The sequence below is a fragment of the Salvia splendens genome, chromosome 8, assembly GCF_004379255.2.
Source record: "Salvia splendens isolate huo1 chromosome 8, SspV2, whole genome shotgun sequence".
NCBI classification, from domain to species: domain Eukaryota; kingdom Viridiplantae; phylum Streptophyta; class Magnoliopsida; order Lamiales; family Lamiaceae; genus Salvia; species Salvia splendens.
In genome coordinates this window covers 7,565,045-7,581,260 of record NC_056039.1, presented here as the reverse complement: position 1 = coordinate 7,581,260, position 16,216 = coordinate 7,565,045, and the positions used below count along the sequence as shown (strand labels likewise).

General features: G+C 38.0%; 2 protein-coding genes across 7 annotated transcripts; one reads left to right on the top strand and one right to left on the bottom strand.

Moving 5' to 3' along the window:
- Positions 1–2,607: 2,607 nt before the first annotated feature.
- LOC121743135 (lactoylglutathione lyase-like) lies at positions 2,608–9,246 on the top strand. Of its 6 annotated transcripts, XR_006038209.1 has the most exons (7): positions 2,675–2,811; positions 2,910–3,037; positions 3,252–3,313; positions 4,227–4,277; positions 4,663–4,750; positions 5,179–5,300; positions 8,979–9,246. XR_006038209.1 is itself a non-coding variant. In XM_042136332.1 (6 exons), the coding sequence occupies exons 3-6, from the start codon at positions 3,252–3,254 to the stop codon at positions 5,280–5,282; spliced, it is 315 nt and encodes a 104-aa protein (XP_041992266.1). In that variant the 5' UTR covers positions 2,608–2,674; positions 2,910–3,037; the 3' UTR covers positions 5,283–5,586. The 6 variants fall into 6 exon arrangements, 2 of the variants coding, with proteins under 2 accessions (XP_041992266.1, XP_041992265.1); XM_042136332.1 differs by lacking the exons at positions 2,675–2,811; positions 8,979–9,246 and adding an exon at positions 2,608–2,674 and having other exon boundaries at positions 4,217–4,277; positions 5,179–5,586; XR_006038210.1 differs by lacking the exon at positions 5,179–5,300.
- Positions 9,247–14,178: 4,932 nt separating this feature from the next.
- LOC121743524 (transcription factor RAX3-like) lies at positions 14,179–15,447 on the bottom strand. The gene is made up of 3 exons (XM_042136839.1): positions 15,222–15,447; positions 15,009–15,138; positions 14,179–14,937 (listed from the first exon to the last, which is right to left on the bottom strand). The coding sequence occupies exons 1-3, from the start codon at positions 15,355–15,357 to the stop codon at positions 14,307–14,309; spliced, it is 897 nt and encodes a 298-aa protein (XP_041992773.1). The 5' UTR covers positions 15,358–15,447; the 3' UTR covers positions 14,179–14,306.
- Positions 15,448–16,216: the final 769 nt, after the last annotated feature.

Genomic DNA, 16,216 nt, shown 5'->3' with positions numbered 1-16,216 from the left:
AGCGGATCGTCGCTCCACAAAGTGACGTTATCTTGTTCGTCCTCAACGATCATGTTATGCGTTATGATACATGCATGCATTGTGTCGGCGATGTTTGACCGCTGCCAACCACGGGCCGCTCCCTTCACGATAGCCCACCGCGCTTGGAGGACTCCGAATGCACGCTCGACATCTTTCCGAGCCGCCTCTTGCCTTTGGGCAAACATTGCCCTCAGATCGGTTGTCGGAGCTGTGATAGTCTTCACGAACACGGGCTATCGAGGGTAGATCCCGTCAGCCAGATAGTACCCCATACTATACCGACGGTGGTTGGCTGTGAACTCTACGTTCGGTGCTCGCCCAGCACACAAGTCGTTGAACAATGGAGACTCGTTCAACACATTGAGGTCGTTGTTGGACCCCGCGACAACAAAGTAGGCATGCCAGATCCACAATCTGCAATCGGCAACGGCCTCCAACACAATCGTGGGATGTGTGCCCTTGTGCCCGCTAGTGTATTGTCCTCTCCAAGCCGTTGGACAATTCTTCCACTGCCAGTGCATACAGTCGATACTTCCAAGCATCCCCGGGAAGCCGTGGGCCCGCTCGTGCATGTCGACCAACTTGCTAACGTCGTCGGTCGTTGGCTTTCTCAAGTACGTATCCTTGAATGCTTCGACGACTGCCCGACAGAATCTAGCGAGGGACTCCCCTTCCAGTAGGCTCGCTTACATGGAGATACTCATCGAACATATCTGATGTAGTTCCGTAAGCGAGTTGACGAATGGCAGACGTGCATTTCTGCAACGTCGATATACTTTCCTGGCCCACAGCATCGGTAGTTTGGCAGAAATACGGGTCACGAGCTACAACGGCGTTGACAATGCGTATGAACAAAGGCCTCCGCATCCGGAACCGGCGACGGAACATCTGATCACTCCATCGCGGATCTCTAGAGAAATAATTCGTGAAAAGCCGCAAGGCAGCTTGTTCACGGTCTCGGTGAATATACATCCGGGTACGTGGTACCCGGGTTCGTTGTTCGTTCCAAGCTTGAATAGCAGCTTGGAAGCGTTCAACTTCGTTGTTCATTTCTTCTTGGATTGCCGGTACCGCCTCTCCTAACACTCGGGTCACTTGATCTTCGAATATTCTTTGACGAGAAGGCATTTTTTCGAATTCTAGGAAGAGATTTGAAGTTGAATGTGAAGTTGAATGTGTATGAAAATGGAGTAGTATTTATAGAAAAAATTTTCGAATTTAAAATAAATAAAAAAAATTTGGTTGCGGCCCGACCCGAGGACCGTGTAACGCTGGGCCGGGACTCGCCAGTTGCGGCCCGTCACCGTGCAACGCCGTCTCGGGCCGTGACGCGGGACGCTCCCCAGGCCGGGAACGCGGCCCCGGGACGGGCCTGAGCCATGCCGGCCTTCCGTGTAATGCATGGGACGGGCCGGGACTCGCGATTTGCGGCCCGGCCCATGGCGTTACGCATGCTCTAATTGCAGGATGCCCACCGGTTCCGGTTCCGAACCGGAACCGTGGCAATTTTCCCGAACCGGAACCGTCGCAATTCGGGTTGCGGTCCGGTTCAGGTTCAAGATATTCCGAACCGGAACCGTCACCGAACCGGCGGTTCGGGACGGTTCGGAACCGGCGGTTAACCGGCAGAACCGCCGGTTCGGGCGCCTATATCAAGGCATCGGGGATGGGGCCGACGGCGGCAGCTTTTCAGCTGCAAAACCGGCCGGTTTCGGCTGTTTTTTGGCGGTTAACCGTGAAAACCGGCGGTTTTGCCCGGAAACCGGCGGTTCCGGCGGTTTTCCGCCAAAACCGCCGGTTTTCCGAATATTCAATTTTTTTTTCAAATTCGAATTCTTCCATAAGAGTTTCTTTCTTCAATCTCCCAATTCTCTCTCTTTGTCTCCAATTTCTCATTTGTGCTATCGTGCTTCCATTTAATTACGCAAGTGCTATTCTTATTACGCATTTTTATACACTTATACTTGTTCCCGTAGTTCTATAAGTTGTCTTTCTTTCTCAATTGCTAAAACAAAAAAATATATATTATTCCATATTTCTACATTTCTACATAGCAATATGTCATCATCCCGAGAACTACGTGGACTTTGATTCCTCAATAAAATTGTGGATACGTAGGCAACTCAACTTAAATTTGAAAAGTTTAACTTTGAAAGTTTAAGTTGAGCTCAAGCCCTTTCAATTTTTTCCCCCCCATTTCATGTTTTTTTCAATGTAAATTATATTACATTGTTGTATGTTGTATACTTGTATACTTGTAGTTGAAGTCTTGTAGATGTATTATGTATATGTATTGTAAATTGTAATGTATCGTTGTCCGTTACAACTCAAACTCAATAAAATTGATATCATTTTCTATTTGAATTATACATTGTCTTGTTCCAATTTGTTATATAAATCCAAATTTCAAATTCAAAAAAAAAAACAAAAAAAAAACCGAACCGCGAAACCGCCGGAAAAACCGGCGGTTCCGAACCGGAACCGGAACCGCCGGTTTTCGAACCGGAACCGGCACCGTGAAATAGCCTCACGGTTCGGTTCCGGTTCCACCTTCGACAAAACCGGAACCGGCGGTTTTTGAACCGTGGGCAACACTGAATTGCCCCATTTCCACTTCACTGAAATCGCGAGGGTCCAATATCTTCTTAGACAGGTATGTACTCTCAGTCAGTTCACTCCCCAATAATCATATTCATATTCCATGGCTTCTTCCCTCGCCGCTGCCTGCCGCCTCCCCTCCGCGCATCTCATTTATCTCAATTAACCCCACGTTTCGCTCTCAGACCCAAGGTCTAAATTAAAGACACCACCTTTAATTGCTCAACCGAACTTCTCCCTCAACAATTTTGTTTGCCTTCTACTTACGGCCCTTGTTGTTTAATTTGCAGGTTTTGAATAAGCCCAGAAGATTTATATCAACAACTATGGCGTCCAAAGAGTCTGCTGACAATAATCCAGGACTCCAAGCTTCTATGGATGAGGCCACCAAAGGCTATTTTTTGCAGCAAACTGTGAGGTTTGAGTCCCAATTTGAGATGTGTTTTTCAATTCTTCTTCTTGTTGGCTGTGATCACATGGCTAATGTATTACTGAATGTGTATCAAAGAAATTATAGTTAGTGGAGCCTTATTACAGTCGTGATTTTACTGTCAAGAGATTGTATATGTGTACTACTTTTGTTACTCACCCGTGGGAATGTTTGGCTGAGAAGTGTGTGTTTCTGCTTTCAGATGCTTCGTGTGAAGGACCCTAAAGTCAGTCTTGATTTCTACTCTCGGATATTGGGGATGTTGTGAGTCTTCGAAACTTTCTTTGAACAGCACACACTCCTATTTGTGTTTGCTTTTTTTTGTGGAGTGATATGGATTCAATTAGTATTATGCTGGATAAGCAGATGTAAAATGGAATTAGGTCATCCTCTTTCGACAAGCTGTATAGCTTGTATGCTTTTGTTTGGTAATGCTAGTTGGGAGTTTTAATAAATCTCTGGACCGTAAAAGTTTAATTGTAACTGTTACCGGCTACTTCAGTATGCATGATTTTGGCTTTTGAATATTATGAGAACTTCAATCCTATAAGCTTATCTTGCCATGAATAAGATTTTCGATGTTTTTATGATATGTTACAGCATACAGGCAATATTAGATATATATATCTTACATGTACAATCTCTTCTTCTATATTGATGAATGACTCATACCTTCAGTTATTCTGTTTGATCTTGTTCTGTTATTGCAAATGCTGAAAAAGAATGTACGAGTTTCAAAACTCCATCTCCTTCGCTATTTTTTCTTTTCCATCTGTTGTAATGCTCCAGCTCATTTTTATTTCTGCCTCCACCTGCTTTGGCTGCATTTCATTGTTTTTAAAACAAAAGTGAAACAATATTTGATAGTTTTAGAAGAAGAACTATAGCTAGTAGCTGGAACTGAAAAATCATTCACTGAAATTTCAGTTCGTATTAAGGGATTTCAGAAGATGGTGCACATTGATTTGAAAACAATCCATTTTTAATTGCATTTATAATGGAGTTATAGCATTTAAGTGACTGAATTACAGCTCTAGCACTAGATTCCTTTTATCATTAGTTGGTATCTTGATACAGTTGACAGCAACTTTGCCATCCTCATCTCCAGTATCATTGAGGAATAAATTAAACTTTTTATTTATTGTCTTTGTTATTTATGCAATGCATGTTGCTTAAGAGGCTGGATTTTGAGGACATGAAGTTCACCTTGTACTTCTTGGGATATGAGGTGAGGTGAAATCATCGAATGACTTTGCATAAATTACAATCATTATGCTCTGTGTACGCATATTATATACATGCTGTTATCTTGCTACTCTTTGTTCATTTATTTCTTCAAATATGATGTTATTCTGGATCACTGATTTTCCCTGGAGAGTGCACATCTATCATGCCGTCTATAATTTGTTCTGACATACTAGTATTTAAAGTTTACTTCACTTTCAACTTTTTTCTGTGAAATCTGATTGTTTAAGCCATTTTCTGAATGTCACTGCTGCTACACATCATACAAATGTTCTTTTTTTTTTATGGAATGGGATAATCTGCAGGGGTGTTCCATTTTACAGGATGTTTGGTCGCCTCTAACAATTTGACATGTGGTCTACTTTCAGGACACAGGTATTACCGGCGATGATGTGCACAAGGCATGCAAGAGATTTGAGAGTTTGGGGGTGGAGTTTGTAAAGAAACCTGATGATGGTAAATTATCCATTCATTTTTCTGAAATAACGTGTTACTCCATATTTAGTTGCTTTTTCTCAAACATACATCCCTCCTGTATCTGGTTATTCCTATTGTATTAATATGTCTCTATTAAATTCTTTACTTTATTTTACGTGATTCTTATCATGCATCAAAACCTCTACGGAATCCTCAAATGTCCAGGTAACATACTCCACCTGCTACAACAATTGGAACTAGGAAAGCTTCCCTACATGAAATTCTCGTTTCACTCAAGAACTATATAATTTTTTTCTAAAATTGTTTCTTTAATGTAAACAAGGATTATTTTAGACCATAGAATTAAAGAAAGTTAGTTCATTTTCGTTCCTGAGACATTTCACGAGACATTCTCAAAACTTCAAATAAATTCCAATTCAATTTTCCTATGCACTTTCTCACTGTAGGAAAAATAAAGGACATAGCATTCATCAAGAATCCTGATGGCTACTGGATTGAAATCTTTGACACTAAAACAATTGCCAAAACAACTGCTAAGGCTGCTGTTTGATCTTATGAGCCTATCCAGGTAATTACGCAACTGTTTGGCATCTTAAGAGCATCCGCAGCGGTGCTCGCTGCAGAAGACGGCGTCCGTGCCGCTGGCGCGGCTCACCGCTGCTCGCTGCTGTGCTCTTGCCGCTGCTCGATGCATCGAGCACGTCCGTGCTGCTGAGCAGCTACGTGGCGGTCGCGGATTGGCCAACGGCAAAGTCGTTGGCATTTTTGTTTTTTCTTTTTTTAAATTCGGATTTTATTAAAAAAATCTAAATTAAATAAAAAAAATATTTTCCCACTTCCCAATAAATTATATCCGTTTTCTCCCCACTTTTAATTTATTTTTCAATTTTTCCCCTAAATTCACATTTTCATCTATAAATACCCTCACTTCCACACAAAAAATTTCACACCACATTACATAATTCTCATCTAAATTCTCTCATCTTCTCTTATCAATTCTCAATCTTTCTTTCACTCTTACTCAAAAAAATGTCCGGCTTCGGCGATCATCCATCCAACTCCCGCGATTGGAACCACGAATGGTTCGGCTCACAACCATTCCCTAGTCCGGAAACGCAATTTTTGGCCCCTCCTCAAACCCAAGGTTCTCAAGTTCCGGGTGGCTACCGGCCTTACCCGGTGGACGACCAAGATGCCCCCGATGGGCGATACGGGTGGGCACCTGAACCCAGATCGGGAGAGAGTGGCGACTCTTAAACTCCTTCAACTCCTACTCCTACTCCTCGTGGTGTCAGCACCCTGTACACTCCGGCGGAGATGGATCAATTATTCAAAGCCTATTTGATTATCTCCAAAGATCCGGAGGTTGACACGAACCAAGGCGGGGATAGGTTTTGGTGGCGCTTCTCTCGCCGGTACAATGAAAACCGCCCGGCTGGAACCATTGAGCGCAATGAGAGTATGGTGCGCAATGCCATATTCAGAGCCAACGAAGAAATCAAAAAGTTTCAGGGGTATTACCTCCAGGAAGAGCGGTCGGCGGGGAGCGGCAGGAGCGAGCTCGACATCATCAGTGCCGCCTTAGCGACCTACCAATCCATAAATTACAAACCGTTCAAGTACCTCAGCGATTGGCAGGAATTGTGTAACGCCCCACTTTCGGAACCCTAATTTGCGAAGCATAAAATTTTTGCATTTAATGCTTTTAATGCCGTGAAGTATGTGAATTAAATGATGAGTGAATTAATTGCATGTTTTCTGTGTGACCTAATTGCGTTTTGGAATTTAGATTTGATTTGATTAGTCAAATCCGTTGAGCATATGACGTGGCTGTTGAATAGTCAAAGATGTGGAACATATGACGTGGCCATTGAAAGGTCAAAGTGTTGAGAATATGTGGTGGAAGTGAAAATGGTTGAAATTGTGACGTGGCTGTGTGAATAATCTATGCGGGGTGAAATATATTGTGGCGAATTATTTCTTAAGGGATGAGTGAGATTAAATAGGAGCATCAGTATTCATTTGACATTTTCGACCCCTGTTATTATTGGAGAAGAAATCCTATTTTTCCTTGGATTTAATTAATTGCTTGGGATATTTATCCAAATTAAATCCAAAGTCCGATTATTCCTTATTCTCTCCATGAGAAAAACGACACATATGCCTTACACCATGGAGATTTCGAAATTCTCCTATTTATGGGAGGAGGAAATTATTCATTATATATTTTGATCTCTTATTTATTTCCTTCCATGAATAAATATAAACATCCTAGCAAATCTTACCATATCTAAGGAGATTTTTCCATATCCTATTTAAATTAGGATTTGAATTTAATTCCTTGTGGGAGAATATATATAAAAATTGCCTACTCACTATTTATTGGGAGGATTTATTATTTTCTGCTCCGTAGCATTTTATTCTACTCCGTGAAATACCAAATTAAATCATAGGCTAATTAAATAGCATAGAATTCGAAAATCCTCTTATTTCTCCTCAGATTTCACGCCATTTCCTTTCCCCCATATCTTCTCAAATCTCTAATTATTTAATTGTGGGATTATATTCTTGATCTCTATAAATACATGAGAAAACCCTAACCCTAACCCCACTAACTACACGCCTACTCCCTCTCCCTCTCCCTCACGCCACTCTCCTCTCCCCACTCTCTCCCAATTTTTCTTCTATTTTTCTCCATAAATTCTTCATCTTTTGAGAAGAATTTAAGTTGAAGCCTCAAGAATTGTTGAAAAATCAAGATTATACTTTGTTTCTACCGACTGCTTTTGATCAAGAAAGGTATAATTGAATTTCTTTTCCTCATCCTCTCCATTGAAACCTTGATTTTGATTCCATCATGCATATAATAAGTATAGAGATCGTAGATCTAATATTTAATCGGGTGGGATTGATGGTTGCATGAAAAAAGGATATGTATATGCATTTAGGTTGTTTATGAATGAACTTGTGGATGATTTGTGGTGAATGCTATGTGCATATATGAGAGCATGATGGTGAGATCTTTTTGAAGCATGATTATGTGTTGGAAGTATGAATATATATGTTGGGATGAATATTTGATAAACCCTAATTCGAAATTTGGAAGCATGACAACCATGGTGTTCGAACAGTAGATTCCGACGTGTGTTTGACTGACCAAACGATCTTATTTTGGTGCGAAATTTTAACTGCGTAAACTTCAAGGTGTCTTCTGTGTTGTGTGTGAATATCAGCCATTTTGGTCGAAAGATGAATTTTTAATGAATTTTGAAGTCGACTGTGCAGTTCTGTCAGAATTTGTCTTCTCGACCAGTGAGTTTCGTTTTTGATTTGACCGACCTAAGGATGTGATTTTTATGTGAAATTTTAACTGGATGATCTTTGATATATCTACTGTATTGTGGTAAAATTTCAGCCCCAACGGAGGTCGGATGGATTTTTAACGATTTTTACAAAAATGACTGCGCTCTTCTGCCAGATTTAAGTCATGCAAAAACAATCTATGTTGTTAAGCTTTGAATGATATACATGATGCATATGTGTTAAGAAACCCATTCTTTGATGTAGTGATGTGTTGTGCGTTGATGTATGCTATGGTGTGTTTCCTTATGTTGATAAAACGAATTGATTGGAAAAGGGAAACATTGGGGACATGCATGATTTTGAGTCGATAATTGGGACTGATTTGTGATACACATAAATTTTAAAGGTGATAACTCGCGCTCTCAGCGTGATAGCAAGGGGAAGAAAGTGCTTGAGATCTAAGCCATCGAGGTGGGCTTTCTTTTAAAGATAAGGACCATGTCCTAAATATCTTATCGATGGGAATGCAACTATATTTATCATGCGGTATTTTGATTTTAACGTGCCCATCTGATGTGGCTTTTGTCACTATTATTTAAATCGAATTTGGGTCCTCGTAGGGCCGCAAACCCTACTTGGATTAGTGTACACCTATGGTAGACTGTGTGCTAGCGTACGGGCTGGCCGGTCTAGTGACTTGGTTTGTGGCCACATTCCAAGTCATGTATTGGCAGATATGATTAACGTCTATGGGAAAATGACTAATTAGTCGACTTTTACAATGAGAAATGATTTTTAGTGTCTCGGGCCTTTCTAAAGCTAAACCCCGATGGTTACTTATGTGTAGCATGATAAATAATACTTTTATTGAAAATGTTTTCGGCATGAGCTCACTGAGTATTTTTATAGTACTCAGCCCTGCATGTATTTTCCCTATGTGCAGGTTGAGTGGCGACGAGAGTATGGTGGTGTTGAGCAAGTTAATTGAAGAATGAATTGTTTATCTTTGATTTGTGAGTGTCGTTGTATCTTCATACATAACTTCACTCTTCTCTTGGATGCTTCCGCTGAAACCTGTTTTACTTATTGTTTAATCTTGACACTATTTTTAGTTCCGTTTTAGAATCTAAAGACATGATACGTTTTGGAGTACGTTGAACCCGTATTATTTTGAATACCAATGATAATAATTGTTTTCTCCTTTTGGTCTATCTGTCAAAGCGCCACCTTTTTCTTTTGATTTATTGTTCATTTATTTTCCTTGGTCAAACCCCTTTTTATAAAACCCTAGCCCTTTTCTTTTATTGCATTTAAGTCCTGTTAAGTCACGATCGCCGTATTTATTATACCCTAGAAGGGCGGTCGTGACAAGGTGCGTGTGCATCCGAAGTATAGGGGAGGCGTATCATCCTCCTCCAGCTCCTCCAGCAAACAGTCGAGGTCGGTATTCCTATCCGACGCCGGCGAGGATGAGGTGGCTAGCCAGCTCGCTGAAGCTAACTTGGATAGCCCCGACGCCGGCCCGAGCAGTTCCCAACACCGGCCGCAAGGAAGGAAGAAGGCGACGGCCAACCGCCGTCGCACAGCGACTCCATCCGCCCTCGCTCCCTTTGTGCCACCTCAACCCCCCACCAACTCGTTGTGGACCCTTTTGGCCCAACTCAATTTGGTCGATAGGTCAAATATGACCCCCGAGCAACTCGATTCACAATTGGCAATGATCGAGGTCTCCGAAGAACATTGGGGATAGGGCCGGAGAAATAGTCTTCCACGGGAGTATTTTTTAGCCTTTAATTATGTATTTTGCATTTTTTAGGATTTTAATTATGTATTTTTATTTTTTAGGATTTTAATTATGTAATTTTTAGTATTTAAGTTTGTAATTTTTATTTTTTAGGATTTAATTATGTAATTTTTATATTTTAATGTATTTTTAGTAATTGAAGTATTTAAATTAAATAATGGAATGGTGGGACCCTTGTCCTTGTGGAAGAGTATGGATGTGGGTGTTGTGCTCTTGAGGAAGAGCAGAGAGTAAAAAAGTAATAAAGTGGGCAATAACACGGATATGGATGCTTTAAGTTGTATTTTGCCAGAATAATTGTGTAGGAATTTTCTACCAAATCCTTTGATGTAGCAATTATATGGTTAGTGTCTCCCACAAGTTAATCTATGCAGAATTTGTCATTATATGTTGAAAAATGTTGTACTCCGACGTTCACCTAGTTATATCGGATTTTGGCTGTATTCTTTCCTGAAATTACTTTTTGTTGATATATACTGCCTCTCTAGGACCAAGATTTCTACACCAGATGTGATTTCGTAACTCAAATTGATGCAACTTGGAAATTCTTTGAGATATGCTGTTTGTTTTATGGTGATCTATCCTTCTACTTTTGCATAAGCCTGCTTTTTTTCTTTCAAAACCTATGATTAATATTGTGTTCGACTTTGTCTCTCCAAACCCTTTTCTTTTTTTTTTTTGCATTTGCCTGTGGTTGGAATGATACAGTACTCATTAAACATAGATGGGTCATGTGAGTGAGATAATTGGAAAGATCAAAGATGTGACATTGATGCAAATGATTGTTGGGAGAAGGGGATTTTATGCTTGCTTGTTTGGGCAAAACAATACAAAAGATTTCAATTTTTTTATTACTCACAACAGAAGCCAAATGGAACACACACACCTCTTCTTCTTCTGATTGTTGTGTGAATAAAAAATTTGAATGTGTCAGAACTGATATTCAATGCTCCACTAATCTTGACTTTCTTTTTTGACCTTTGTACCTTCACTAGATGAGACATTCTTGGATAAACACAACCCAGTCACTCAATCTCCTTGAATTTCAGCAATTTTTTGCATGGTTGTCGTCAACACCAAAATTTTCAATTAATTGTTAAATGTTTTGTTTCCTAACGAGTTTTCAGCCATGCGTACTCTGAAAAAAACACCATCTTGTAAGTCCAATTATTCAATCATTGTCAATTTATTTTCTTTTATCAAGATGAAACTCATAAACTCTTTTACTTCACCCCCAAAAGAACTTAGAAGATTGGAATTATTACACAAATTAAAGAACTCTAATAATTGGTTGATTTGTTGCGACTTGACTATGTGAGAAGCTATAAATGTGATTTTTGGAGACTTTGGAGAAAGAGGAGATGGCGCATGTGGTGACGTCATACCAGTCACATTGATTATCTAGTTTTGGAGCTTATGTCACTTGCAATTTCCAATGATGATTTATTTCAATAAAATTTTCCGTGAAGATGAAATCATCATATCTTGGTCTATCATTCACACAGACAGAGTTAAATCAAAAATTCATGCAACGTTACAACGGTTTCAATAATTAGATCTAAAATTTTTCGCTAGTTTTATGAATCAATATCTAGGTGATCAAATTTTATACAACCATAAAGTAGTTTTTTTGAGAAACAAACTAGTTTATTTATGCATTTATTTAAAATATATGGACACAAATATAGTATATGGAACGTGCATAATATAATAGTTATATATTAATGATTTGTGTATAATTCTTTTTTATTTTTTGGAATAATAAAATATAATTAATGCATACTTTAGTTCAAATTTGAAAAACAATAAACAGATAATTCAAATATAAAAATAAAAAATTGAAAATGAGGCCGAAGATTAATAAAGTCTTTTTTAACTTGTCTACTAACTATATTTATTATTTTAATATATAATTAATATATTAAAATTACTAATATAATCTTATTTTGGTTGTACAAAATTTGATTGCTTATCATCAATATCTGAATTATGACACGTAGAAAGAGAGAGGGAGAGGATTGGTCAATGTTAAGCAATCAATAATTGGAACAAAGCAATGAGAGGGAGGCGTGATAGGCGTCGTGAAAACGACGTCGTTGGATGCTTTGGTGTATTCATCTCGCTAAACAGGCACCTACAGTGATTCTGCCTGCTGTTCCCCATTTTTATATACTTCCTTGCATTGCAGCCCTCTTTATTATATATTGCTTCTTTATTTAACACTGAGATTTCCATTTTTCTGTCATTTTCTCTGCCTTGCAACCATGCAAATTTTAAATCCATCCCACCAATAATTCAAGGCAACGACTATTTTATTTAATTTTTTATTTTATCAATGATCATTACTTCGATCGATGTCTAAAAGAAGATACACTGACCTTTTCTTATGCAAATATTTTAGGGTAATTTCATAATACTAATAAAAGATTAGTATCATCATAATATAAACGATAAATTAAGTCATTGCAGGAACAAGTTTAACAATAAATGCAGCTTCCATGTAAGAAAGGTGGAAGCTGTTTGTCTTTTTCTGCACCCTCTTTAACTGATTAATTATAACCTTTTGTTATTCATTTATTTGAGTCAGGAAAGGGAACATTGTCGGATTAAACTCGAGATGTCCATAATTTGGACGTTCCCTTATTGCAAAGTGTCTTTTCTTTATGGTTGAAAAAATATTTGGATTGAATCAATCATACTATGAATTTAGTCCAATTCATAAATAGTATACTAGTACTATTGTGATATGTGCAGAACACATTTTTAATGACATGCTATGAATTTAGTCCACTTCATGGAAGTCATGTTTGATTGTTTTTGGTTCATTTTAGACACTAACACATTTTTAATGACATGCTATGAATTTAGTCCACTTCGTGCCCGTTCGGTTGCCACGACACGCCAAGACTTCATCACTCTTCTTGGATAATCCACCGTTCGGTTGCCATGACAACCAACTCAGTGGCCCGTCGGCCCGTTCCTATTTTGTCACAGCCCATTCGGTTTCCCCTCAATCTCGCGACAATCCATCTCACCCATACCCCTGCGACTAAATTTGTCTTATCCAATTTTTCGTTGTATGGCACAAGGGGCTGAAAAATCAAGAAATAAAAAAAGTGCAGAAGGGATGATATGTAACAATGGCTAACGAGATGGATAGAAGAAGAAGATGACATATAAAAAGTTAATATTATTATAATGTAAATTTCCTTGACAAATGTGTCCAAATGATGGCTTCTTTGAAAAATGTCAGTTAATTTATTGGCTACTGCACTATTTGTTTGAAATTGAAGTATGATTTGCTATGGTCAAACTTTTAGTTTTATTGAATTAAATTTTCTCATTTTTTCTTTTCAATTTATTTATGCAAAAAAAAATCTGTATTTTTATTAGTATACATTTTTGTCACAAAAAATCTCTGTCCGTTTACGAAAATTTGTCTAATTTTTTCCAATTTGCATTTAACTTGATCATTTCACAAATAAGATTATTTTCAATTGTTTTGTAAATTTTATAATAAATAAATTAATTAATTGTAACATTTGTATTAATTTCATCAACCAAACTTTTAATTTATATTATGTCTTAGACATAGTATTTTCAACCAAACATCAATATAAAATTTAGTAGTACTAATTTAGTCCAAGACATAGTCTATTTAACCAAACATCAATATAAAATTTAGTAATACTAATTTAGTCCAAGACAAGACCCATCTTATCTTATCCTATATTGAATCTCATTATTATTTTATCTTTCCAACCGAACGCCTCCTTCATGGAAGTCATGTTTGATTGTTTTTGGTTCATTTTAGACACTTTATACTTTGATACGATGACCCCATGTTTTTCTAATTTGAATCTTCTAAATGAACTAAAATGATCCAAACAATGAATTCATCTCAAAATGCAAAATAAATTATTAGAAATGAGCCACTCACCCCTTAAAAGGCCTCATAAGGGGGAGGGTTATCCACACTTATATAGAAGAGATAGGATCATCACCAAGCCGATGTGGAACAGAATTTAGAGAATTTAACATAAATTACAAACACATACACGAATGTGTTATATACTGAATTAATTAGTTCATATATACATGTATATGAATACCTCCAATTTGATGCTAAAAAACTTAAATGAACTATGAGTTGTCAGTACAAGTCAAGTAAATGAGTAGAGATTAAAATATGCACACAAGATTTAGCCCGATTCAAAAGTGCACCAAATTAAAAATGGAGTAGAACGAACAAATTAGCCAGCGGTATAGAGGCGATCGATTCGTAGCAGAGATACAGCACAAAACTAAGCATCAAAATCTGCCAAAAACAAATTAAGGCTAATAAAAGAAGAGAAATGCAGTAGTGTAGTACTTTTAGTAACGAATTAAAGAAAAAAAAATCCCATAATATTTCCATTAGTAACTAATAATTTGGTTTTCCTTTTTCTTGTCCATTAATAGTAAAACCTAATATGAAAAGTTGTACATCCCCATCTTGGTGTCGTCGCCGAAAAACAAGTCACCGCCACCGCCACCGCTGGTAATGAGCTGCTTGACTTCCTCCAGATCATACTGCAACTGAGTATTCTCCAAAACCCCATTCCTCTGCTTCTGCTTGTGATGATCAACAATCGACCCCAACTGATCTTCAAGCGCGAACGAGTTTCGTTCCTGAAAATTTCCAATTTCTTCACTTTTGACGAGGCTGCAGCTCCCATCCGAGGAGGAGCAACTCCCACTCACAAGCATGCTGTCTTTCATGGGATTATAGTTGCCATGGAATTCCTCATTTTGTATAAATTGGTTACTGCTGGAGTAGAGAGGAGTACTGCTATTATTATTATTATTATGTGGAGCTAAGAAATTGATGCAGTCGGCGGCGGGGAGAGGTTTCCTAGCTTGATCGAGAAAGGAGGTGTACAAATGCGACAGAGAGTGAGCAGATTGTGGGGTTGATGTCTGAAGAAGCGGAAACGAAAAGGGTGGTTGGAATCTTGCTTGATTTATTCCAAAGATTTTCTTCTTGAGCTTTGTGTTCCAGTAGTTCTTTATGTCATTGTCTGTTCTTCCCGGAAGCTGAGATGCTATGATTGACCACCTACATTTTCACTACCAAATTAATGACATGCACGCACAGAAGCAAATGGTAGAAAGGGAGAGGTTAATTACCTGCTTCCGATGGTTCCATAAAGCGTGCAGATGATTCTGTCTTCGTCATCGGAAAATAGACCGTGCTTGATGTTAGGCCGAAGATAATTCAGCCATCTTAACCGGCAGCTCTTTCCGCATCTCTTCAGACCTGATCATTGATCAAATATAAGCATATGTCAACTTGTTTTAGAGAGAATATATATAAGGTAATTTGATTGATTGAATGATTACCGGCTTTTTGAGGGAGAGCGATCCAGTTTCCGGCGGGGCCGTAGTTGTTGATGAAGTCCTTGAGTTTTTCATCTTCTTCAGGAGACCATGGACCTTTCTTGACGTTGGCCTTATCGCAGCAAGGAGCCCTCCCCATCTCTATTCTACCTTCTCTCACCCCTTCTCTGCTCCCCTTTTTATTGACTCATTTTCCCAGCCCTACTCTACTCATTATTACACTCTTTTTCTATTTTACCACTAACAAATTACTAGTAATAAAAACCTCACCCAGTTTTATATTTTGAAGACGTAAATTAATTTACTGTATAGCTATGATCTCACCTACTATAACGGAGTATACTATACCCCTAATACATAGGACAAATGGTACTCATCACTTATATACGAAGTATTTTGTATATATGCATAGGGCATAAAGTGATTGAAAAAGTGAATTGAAAAATATCATTTAAGGCACTCAAATTATAAAAAATATAATATCCAATACTAGAGAGAGAGAAAATATCATATCTAATACCTAGATATGAAAGTACAAAAATGTCTCTATGTCTTGTGGGCATTTTTGGCGCAAAATTGTGACGAATAGTGAAAAGTATCATGAATATGATTACACCTTAATCCAAGTATTATCCATGATAATTTTAAAGTTTAAGGACCGTTTGCATGCGAAACGCACAATTCAAAGACAATTTGCGTAGTTCACTCATATTTTTATAGAAAGAGATAAATTTTATTTTTGTAACAAATACTAGACCATTAATTTAGAAACACTGACATAGTGACATGACTGTCAAATTACATTTTTAGATCTTTCAGTGTTTTTGTAAATCAATGTCTTCATACCAAAAAAAACGTTGTTATATCTCGAACTTTAATGTAACTAACCATGTCTTATTTTGTAGCTAAACACGCACGGACATTATAATAGTAGTAGTATAATATTATTACGCAAAATCTATTTTTTTTTTATCTAAGTAGCTACACTAATTAAGATC